The sequence below is a fragment of the Tiliqua scincoides genome, chromosome 2, assembly GCF_035046505.1.
Source record: "Tiliqua scincoides isolate rTilSci1 chromosome 2, rTilSci1.hap2, whole genome shotgun sequence".
Lineage (NCBI taxonomy): Eukaryota > Metazoa > Chordata > Lepidosauria > Squamata > Scincidae > Tiliqua > Tiliqua scincoides.
The window spans coordinates 23,880,700-23,891,186 of record NC_089822.1 but is presented as its reverse complement, the minus strand read 5'-3'; the positions used below and the strand labels follow the sequence as shown (position 1 = coordinate 23,891,186).

General features: G+C 43.9%; 1 protein-coding gene across 1 annotated transcript; it reads left to right on the top strand.

Moving 5' to 3' along the window:
* The first annotated feature begins 1,413 nt into the window (after window positions 1–1,413).
* PLK2 (polo like kinase 2) lies at window positions 1,414–10,234 on the top strand. The gene is made up of 14 exons (XM_066613864.1): window positions 1,414–1,750; window positions 2,664–2,771; window positions 2,941–3,057; window positions 3,252–3,381; window positions 3,685–3,772; window positions 4,421–4,516; window positions 5,183–5,378; window positions 5,470–5,617; window positions 6,037–6,134; window positions 6,737–6,860; window positions 7,272–7,512; window positions 7,611–7,740; window positions 7,859–7,969; window positions 9,466–10,234. The coding sequence occupies exons 1-14, from the start codon at window positions 1,484–1,486 to the stop codon at window positions 9,655–9,657; spliced, it is 2,046 nt and encodes a 681-aa protein (XP_066469961.1). The 5' UTR covers window positions 1,414–1,483; the 3' UTR covers window positions 9,658–10,234.
* Window positions 10,235–10,487: the final 253 nt, after the last annotated feature.

The window sequence follows — 10,487 nt, the reverse complement described above, 5'->3', positions numbered from 1 at the left end:
CCCGTTCTGCCCACTTTTGTTACCACCCGACCCTGCTCTGTTTCATCCCCTCCCTCCCCTCACCTTTGGGAAGGGACTCAAAAGAAACTTTCTACCTGGTGAAAAAAATTCCTCTCTCATTCCTACCTCACTCTACTGCACTGCAGACCAAGCCAGGCTCTATGGTCACAGCATGGTCAGGAGTTTAGACTCTGAGGCAGGCCAATAAATTTCCTTGCTTGCTTTTCCCAGCACTGAGGGGGAGACTCATAGTAGCCCCCCTTGAAACGTCACTGGTGCCTATAGCGTGGAGCTTCATTTTCACTCTGTGACCAGGCGGGGCAGGTTGGTTGCAGTTTGGCTTTTGCCCCGTAGAGGGAGCCAGCTGACAATTCTTCGTTTGGACGTCGGGCGCTTCGAAGGGCATTGCAGCCGCTGTTAGGTGGCAGCACTTTTGCTTTGCAGGATTTTCAGAGGAAGGGAGAGTTTCGTGGGGGAGCCGTGAGAGGAGCGTTGTGTGCGTGGCGCCTCTCCTTTGCCCAGCTGGTGGTTGCACCTGTAGTTGCCAGGTCAAAATGTAACGCTCCAAGGGTGCCCACTCGATGGGTGCCCATTTATAGCGCTGTTGTACTGGACAATGGACAGTATGAAGAGAAGCAGCAGCACGATCCTGCAAGGGTTTACTCAGGAGTAAGCTCCACTGTGCTCAGCGTGTGCACAGAAGTGGAATGAGCTGGAACTACTAGCTGTTGCACAGCACAAGCCCTTCTCCCAGGTGGTGTCGCTCCTGTAAGGGTTTACTCGTGAGTAAGCCTCACTGTGCTCTGCATATGCATAGTAGTAGAGTGAGCTAGAACTAGTAGCTGTTGCACAAGCCCTTCTCCCAGGTCAAGGTGGTGCCAGTCTCGCAATGGTTTACTCGGGAGTAAGCTCTAGTGTGCTCGGCAGTGGAATGAGCTGGGACTACTAGCTGTTACACTAGCTCGTCTCCCAGGTCCAGGTGGTGTTGCTCCTGCAAGAGTTTACTCGGGAGTAAGCTTCAGTGCGCATGGCAGTGGGATCAGCTGGTACTACTTGCTGTTGCACAAGCTCTTCTCCCAGGTCCAGGTGGTGTGCTCCTGCAAGGGTTTACTCGGGAGTAAGCTTCAGTGCGCATGGCAGTGGGATCAGCTGGTACTACTAGCTGTTGCACAGCACAAGCCCTTCTCCCAGGTGGTGCCGCCCAGCTAAGGAAGCCCTCGGCTGTAGCCTCCTTACCTGTCCCACGGCAAAGCCAGCCCAGCCAGCCAGGGCTCCCCCAGCTGTTAGAGAACTTGGTTCGGAGACCGGCTGGAATGCTGTGCATTGTGACGTCACAATCGGGGGGTGGGGCCTCCCCAGCGCTATAAAAGGAGAGCCCCGCTCGCTGCCGTCTTCATTGCCAGTGATTGTAAGAGCTGCGCCGGTTGCCTGGTGGGAAGCTGGAGCTGGGCTTGGGCGCTGGGAAGAGCCGGCCGACGAGGCTATGGATTTATTGAGGACTATCGCTTACCAGCCGGGTAGTACTGGAGCCAGCGGCGGCGGCAGCACCACCAGCAGCAGCAAGATGGGCGAGCAAGCGCTGGGCAAGACCTGCAGCGGGGAATCGCGGAGGAAGAAGGCGGTGACAGCGCCCGCCGCGGACCCGGAGCATCACCACCACCACCACTCGCACTCCTCCACAGAGGTCTCTCGGATTATTACCGACCCCACCACGGGAAGGCGCTACTGCCGCGGCAAGGTGCTAGGCAAGGTAAATCCCCAGCGGGCTGGTTCTTCTGGGGACTGTGGCTGCCACCCTAACCGCGCACACTTTCTTGGGAATAAGCCCCCTTGGATGGAATGGGGCTTGCTCCTGAGTAGACCTGCAGAGGATCTGCTGGGACTGTCGTTGGATTATTGAAAGGGGAGAGATGATCACCTCTTTCCCCCCCTCTCCAATTTGTCTAGCCACCCACCTTGGCATTTTTTGCTCGCAGACCTGGTTCAGCCTCGGTTTCACCAGAGACTCTCTTTCTTTAGGGTGCCCCCCCCGCCTCCCTTTCCTCTCCCCACCTCAACCACCAGCTGTAATTTTCCCATAGCTTCCTTCCTTGCAAAAATCCAGTGATTCCCCCCCCCCCATTTAGGGCATTGGTGCCCTGGGCTGTATTGCCTTTCATTCTCCTTGCCTCCTGTTAACTTAGTAGCTAGTGCCTTTTGTCTACCTGACGCCTTCTTGGCTCACTTGAGGCATTTGATGAAGTAGAGACTGCTTGTACCATAAATCACTGCCTGAATGGGCTCCTTTGCAGCAGAGAAGAGTTCTGTGTAGGGTGGCAGAAGGCATGTAAACCATCATGTATGACCGATGTACGTGTGTCGCCTCTGCTGCACGTACATGCTGGGGAAAGCATTTTCTTGCTAGTTCCTCCTTGTGCATATATGTGATAGGATCCTTTGTGGTTCTGCCTGCCCCTGGCAGTGCACTGGAGAAAGGGTGGTACTGAGATGAACGTTCTCTTGTCCCTCTCCCATTGCCACAAAATCCTGGTGGCGCACAGTTCACAATTACATCCCTTGCCATTTGAGACTTCCCTTCTGGCTTGGACACTCCGCTTGGGAAGGAGGGAGAGGTTCTGCTGTCACATCTAATATATTCTCTCCCTGCATTTATTTCTCTTCAGGGTGGCTTTGCTAAGTGTTACGAGATGACAGATTTGAGCACGAACAAAGTCTATGCTGCAAAGATCATTCCTCACAGCCGAGTAGCAAAGCCTCATCAAAGAGAAAAGGTGTGTTTTGAGCCCTGGTGACTCCCCGCTCAGGAATCTCTTTATGCGCTTGGGTGGCCCTGCCCTCTTCCTGCAGTGGCCCTGCCCTCTTCCTCACGTGTAAGCACTGGCTTTCCACAGCATGTGGGTAGTGATGCCAATAACTCTTTTTAATTGTGTCCTTTTCTAGATTGATAAAGAGATTGAGCTGCACAGGATGCTCAACCACAGACACATCGTGCAGTTCTACCACTACTTTGAGGACAAGGAGAACATTTACATTCTCCTGGAGTACTGCAGCCGAAGGGTGAGCATCCAATGAGAGCAATCCAATACCCACTTACTTGGAATTGGCAGTTAATGTAAAAGGTTTAATATGTAAAAGGTATCTTCCATGGCTTTTCTAGGCCGTCCTTTATTCCTTACATTAATACAGCCTTCTTACATATGCCTCATGGTGGGCTTCAACCAATTTACTTTGTGTTTTTTTCCCCCCACCAGTCTATGGCTCATATCTTGAAAGCAAGGAAGGTTTTGACAGCGCCAGAAGTGCGATACTACCTCAGACAAATTGTGTCAGGATTAAAGTACCTTCACGAGCAAGAGATTTTGCATAGAGATCTTAAGCTAGGTAAGTTGACGTTCTCTCCAGGCATTTGAATTGTATCCAGCTATTAGGCCCTGAAAAGGCAATTCTGCTCCATAGTTATGACCCTGTTAAAATTGCACTAGTTGGGATTAATTGATAAGCTGATCCAGTCTTGCAATGGCATCCTGGAATGCTTGAGTAATAACATTAAGTATTCCTTTGCTTTAAAAAGAAAAAAAAAGCCCAGCAATCTGCTGGCTTCCTTTTAGGCACAAGTCAGCACTTGTCTAATACACGACTTCATTGATTGAGACTCAGTTGGTTCCTCCCCTTTTGTCTCTGCAGGTAATTTTTTCATTAGCGATTCCATGGAATTGAAAGTAGGTGACTTTGGGCTGGCAGCAAGGCTGGAACCATTGGAACACAGGAGAAGGTAAGGATCTGGGAAAGAGAAGGACCATTTTTTCCTCCCATTTCTCATTCCAAGCCACAATGGAGGGTGGAGGGAAGGGAAAATTGAATATCCTAGTTAAGTATAAAGAGAGATGTTGCCTCTTGTAATAGGTCATTATTGTTAGCTTGTGACTCGTGATATCTAACTTATGAATATCATTTATTGTCTCCTCTTCCCTTCCAAAAATTATATCCGATACAACATATTTTGACCATTTTAATGGGTCAGTACATCATAGGAATCTTGTGCATTAAAATTCCAGCTATCTTCATGCATTCTCTCCTTCTGGGATGTTTTTGTTTATTTTAAATGGCTATATCCTGCTTTTCAATCTAAATAATCCCCCAAGATGATAGTACATAATGTTGATAGTGCTTTTCAGTAAAGCAAAGGCTTCCAACAGATTATACAGTTCCATAAAAGAATAAGAGAATGAATGAACCAACCACTGGGGGCAGCAATATAGCTAGCACTGAGCTTTCCATTACAATCTCTGCTATTAAGCCTTGTATGGTGGCAGCAGAACTACTACTGGCATAATATGAGCATGTTAACATGGGGGATGGAGGTCTAATTGTCCAACTGCTTTCTTTTTTTTTTTTAACTCATCTGATTTTTATCTTTCAGAACAATATGTGGCACACCAAACTACCTTTCTCCAGAAGTCCTTAACAAACAAGGGCATGGCTGTGAATCTGACATTTGGGCCTTGGGCTGTGTCATGTGAGTATCTCGAGGGTATTTAGTTAACCTTCCAGGTCAATGTACAAAATGATGCTAATGGGGATCTGACCCTTGCTGGGTGAGATCAGTTTGAAATGTGCATGTTCTCTCTGAACCCTGCTGAACTCTGATCTGTATAATTATTACACAAATAAGCAGAGTTGCAGTGAGTGACTTATTCTGGATAAATAGTTTTGCTTGTGCTAATTACAGTTAGGGGCAAAACTGATACAGGAGGCCAAAACGTATACCCAAGAATCTGTCTCTATTGGAGTCAGACCATTGGTCCATCTAGTTCAGTATTCTGTACTCCCAAGATCTTGGTCAGAAGTCCTTCCCAGCTCTGCTACCAGGCATCTTAATTGGATGCCAGGGACTGCATCCAATGCAAAGTACATGCTTAGCTAGCAAGCTAACTCCACTTCTCCTACAGCCATATGGGCCACATTTTGCTGGAGTCTGGATTCTGCATAGTTCTGAAGTGTCCTGCTGTGCCTGCATTTGCACAGAATACTAATGTCCAAATAGAAGATTTGAACTGAGCTTTTTAGAAATAAAAAGCTAGAGATAGGGGACACTACAGATGGATACAGATTTTTTTTTTTATTGTGGATTGCCTTCAGTAGAAATTCAAATACTGAGAGTGTTCTCTTTCCTTTCCATCAGGTACACCATGCTGTTAGGAAGGCCTCCATTTGAAACAACCAATCTAAAGGAAACCTACAGATGTATAAGGGAAGCAAGATATTCGTTACCATCTTCACTGTTGCCCCCTGCGAAGCACTTGATTGCAAGCATGTTGTCTAAAAACCCTGAAGATCGCCCCAGTTTGGACGATGTAGTTCGGCATGACTTCTTGCTGGTTGGTACCATCCATTCCTGCATTTTGGTTAGCTTTGTTCAGAGTTCAACTTCCGGTTTGCTGACTTTGTTTGTGCACCTTGTCTCCTTAGGGCTTCACTCCAGAGAGGCTTCCACCTAGCTGTTGTCATACAGTTCCTGACTTCAATTTGTCAAGCCCGGCTAAGAACTTCTTCAAAAAGGCGGCTGCAGCTCTCTTTGGGGGCAAGAAGGAAAAAGCAAGATATTTTGACACACACAGTAAGCAGCTATTTCTGTTTGAGTGCAGTTTGCTGTTCATCTTGTTTTGTGGTTGGAAAGAGCGCATGCTTGCCTTACTTCCTAGCTAAATGCCAATAGTAAATACTAGTTCTCTGCTACCTCTAAAGGCTTCTTGTGTTGGATACAGGCATGTCTTAGCTTTATAGAGAACAACTAAACTTCCAAAAGCCAAAACTGTTGTCCTACATGCCAGCTTTAATATAGACTGTAAGCTGCAGTTCCTGTTTAGCCATTTCCTTGATTAATGATGGTTTGGTATAATAGCATGTTCTGCCCTGTGAGATTGTACAAATGCAAATGAGACTGGATAGGGAGTACATGTGTCTTGCACTATGATCTTAATATAAGGCTCAAGTAATGGACAAAGTAGTAAGTAAAATTTTGTTTTACTCTTTCAGATCGGCTGGTTAAAGAAGATGAAGAAATCTATAAACTTAGACATGACTTGAAGAAAACCTCAATAACCCAGCAGCCCCTGAAACACCATCCAGAGGAGGTATGTGCAACATAGTTGTGTGATAAATGTTTATGCTTCTGGGACAAGGTTAATGGTGTTTCCTACAAGAACAAAAATTGAGAACATAAGGGGTGTAAGCTTATGACATATTTGTAATACCCACATAGATATCAAGGCTACAACAGATATTTGTTTCTGTCATGTACATAACTCATTAGTACAAATCTTCTAGCATCTGTATCTCTCTGCCCCACACTGTACTCTGTTGTGATTCTGGCACTCTTCCTCAGCCTTGAAATGAGTTTTTAGTCCAGGATAAACCTGTTTAAACAGTGTGCAGACACAACTGATGTACAATCTCAGATTGCCATATGTATGGGGGGGGGGAGGGAAAAACTGCAGGAAGATTGGAGAAATAGTGGTGGAATTGACTTGCCATGCCAAACAAATGGCACGAGTATGGGAAACTCCTATGAAAAGAATATCATTCCCTTTAGAGATTACTTTTTTTTTTAAGTAGTCTTGATGTTCTCTGGTTTTAGAGTGACTAAGCCTGTAGCAACAAAATGCTTTAGGGTCCTGCAAAAAATCATCACTGGGCCTCTTATTTTGATAATTACATAGTACTCTTTCCCTTTCAGGAGATTCAGGCTTCCACCACCACTGTAGCCAAACCAGGTGTGCTAACCGAGAACAAGCAAATAGGTGATGCTATTCGGATGATAGTTCGAGGCACGTTGGGAAGCTGCAGCAGCAGCAGTGAATGTAAGTAGGACATACCAATTAAATCAAATCCTGTTCAGCAAGTTCAAGTTTTTGAGTCTGTGCTTCAAGTTAGACTGAAAAATCTTAGGAAGCTGGTTGACATAACTTTCTCAGTTCACGCTCATGTGGCATACCTGTGGTGTTGCTGTAACTATAATGCAATTGTCACAGATCCCCAAATAATTCTAGAAACTGCAGTTTGGCAATAGTACAGGAAAGTTTGGATAGCATCTGTAGCCCCCTCCTTTGAATAAATTTAACTGTTTTGCCTCCCAAAGAAAACCTGGGAACTATAGTTTGAAGGTTGTAGTAGGGATAGGTTTCAAGTTATGTAAGAAAGAAAAAGACAAATTGCTAGAAACCATGACATATTTGTGCTAATGTGTTCTCTCCCCTTAATTTTCCTCCTAGGCCTTGAAGACAGCACTATGGGAAGTGTAGCTGACACTGTTGCAAGAGTGCTGCGGGGCTGTTTAGAAAACATGCCAGACTCGGATCATATTCCCAAAGAACAGATGACTGCCTCCTTCCAGTGGGTCACAAAATGGGTGGACTACTCCAACAAATATGGATTTGGTTATCAGCTATCGGACCACACTGTGGGTGTTCTTTTCAACAATGGTGCACACATGAGCCTCCTTCCAGACAAAAAGTACGTGGCTGGCTGACAAAACAAACTGTCAACTGAATATTTCCTCTTTACTTAAACTTATGGCTCACTGTTCTCTGTATTTTTTTTTTGTCCTGCAGAACAGTCCATTACTATGCAGAGCTTGGCCAGTGCTCTGTTTTCTCTGCTACGGAGGCCCCTGAACAGTTTATCAGTCAAGTGACTGTCCTGAAGTACTTCTCGCATTACATGGAGGAAAACCTCATGGATGTGAGTTGTGTGGATATATAACTTGGGTCTTTGTAGACAGTTTGCTTGCATGGTGATGAACTTTGTTGTAATTGAAGTATGTGCCTTATTTATTTTTATTTTTTTATTTTTTTTTTAGGGAGGGGACCTGCCCAGTGTAACTGATGTTCGCAGACCTAGGTTGTACCTCCTGCAGTGGCTAAAATCTGATAAGGCATTAATGATGCTCTTCAATGATGGCACCTTTCAGGTAAGTCTGTGTTCTTTGTTCATTTGCTCAAACAATTGGAGTCAATTGGCAGAGGCTTCTAAAACATTTCACAGTACTACTGTATACATTTCAGTATACAATCCAAAGAACTTGCTTTGATAGGATGAAATGATGGCAACTAGCATAAATCATTTCCTAAGGAGATTAAATGACTACGTGAAGAATGTAGGCCATGGCTATTAGTCTGGCTGGCCAAAAATAACAAGTTGCTGAGGATTATTAAGAGGATGGATTTTGTGGCCATACTAGTCTTGTGGTTCTGTTAAGGCATTGCATCTTGCTGCTGCTTAGTAGATAGGCTAGCTGTCTGAATGTGTCACTGGCAACACTATCCACAGATATACTGGTGTGAATTTTAAAAATGACTTCTAAAATGTGTTCTTTTGGGGGTCTTCAACTTCACTGAAAGGAGTCCTGAACTTGTTTTTATTAAAAATGTTAAGCGTGGGTTTTATCAACCTGATGAATTATAACTGAATCATGACCATCTAGCAAATAATGAAATACTGTTGTTCTGTTTCTGGGGGTAGGTGGGATTAGGGAGAGAACTAATGGCTTCTGCCATTATTATAAATGACACATCCTATATTGTGGGCTTCCTACAGGACTTGGACTACCAAGTCGTCACAGGCGCTAGGGTCCATGAGATGTAGTTTCTGGCAGTCTGGATCTTGATGGAGCCCAGCAGGGTGATCATATTTAATGTTCTCCCAGCTACTTGAGAGCTGAACACATTACACAACTCAACTATGACAATTCATGCTTTTACCAACAAAAGAGAATGGTCAGTCCTTCCCATCTTGTGTAGAAATGTGACTTGTCCAGATCTGCCAGTCCTTGTGTAAAGTCCATTGTAGAGAATTATTATTAATATTAATATTATTAATATTATTATTATTAATAATAATAACAATAACAACAACAACAGTATTTATATACCGCTTTTCAACTAAAAGTTCACAAAGCGGTTTACAGAGAAAAATCAAATAACTAATGGCTCATGACTTGCAACATGATCTTATGCAGAAAAAAAATCCGCTTGCTTCCAAAGAAGTGTGTATAGGAATCTTATCTTGGTCTTAAAGTGATCTTGCTTTATCTGCTTGTATGCACAGATCAAAACAAAAATTTCTTGTCTAAGTAGATAATTGTTCTAGAGATCACGTGGACTGCATGATACAAGGATTTTTTCTAGGATGTATGGAGAGTCTAAAGTAGTTCAGACCAATTCTTTATATGAGTGATTTGTAGCCACTGATCCTGCTTGTTTAGGAGAGAATACATTTCAAAATAGGGAAAGCTTGACTCAAATACTGATGATTTTAAAGTCGGTGTAGTAAATAGGCTGAGTTAGTCCCAGTATGGCAACCAGTGGAGCGGTGCCAATAGCCAAAGAAGATATTGTGAAATGTTATGTTTTTGTTTGGGAAGTGAAAGGAGCACGTTAAGCTGAGTTGTCTAATTCTTTTTGGCAGGTGAACTTCTACCACGATCACACAAAAATCATCATTTGTAACCAAAATGAGGAGTATCTGCTTACTTACATCAATGAAGACAGGGTGTCTACGACATTTCGCTTGACAACACTTCTGATGTCTGGGTGCTCCTTGGAACTAAAGCAGCGAATGGAATATGCATTGAACATGCTATTGCAACGATGTAATTAAAAGAACTCTTCTAAAACCAAAAGGACTTTTCTCACTGAAGTCTACAGTGGAGGAAGTTGGAAAGACTAGTATGTTGATGGCTGAGTGAAGAGTAGGGACAGGTACGAACAAATATTTCATCTTGTGTGCTGGGCTGGGACCAGACATGAAACCTACATTCTACTTGGTGGAGTAATGGTGTAAAAAGGAATTCTATGGAATGTAGTTTTCCTTGCTTCACTCCCTCTTGAAAGATATCAGTAGGACTTGAAGCTCTGCAGCAAACAGTTCTGATGGAGGACTTAAAACTGTGAATAACATTTGAGGAATTGGGAGGGAGGGAGAACTCAGTGTTGTAGAATTAACTGTAAGGGGCAGCTTTGTGGCTGCATAACTGTGAACTATGGCCATATCGTTTTTCTTTCTATTTTTTTTTCTTCCAAGAACTGATCACACTTGTGGCTGGCAAAGTGCATTCCTTGTTAATATTTTTTTATTTATTACAGCCCAAAGTGAAGTATTTATTACACACATTTTTTTTGGAACCGTGATTTTAAATCTACATTTGTTGGCAATAAAGAGTGGGGAAAACATGAAACATTGGTCTTAATATTTTGTTTTTCTGTTGCACTTAATAGAATTAAAGATTGAATTTTGAGGAGATAACAAGTCATGCTTTGGGTCCAGAGGAAAATGGCAGCTCTTTAATACTGGAGATGCTCTGTATGTTTGCTAATATGATAAAGGACCTATAATTTTTTTTTCTGCTCCAGGAACCCTACAGCCTAAGCTTGGCAGCTAACAGCACCACTCTGCACAATTTACAAACATGGTAGACACATTGGCATGGC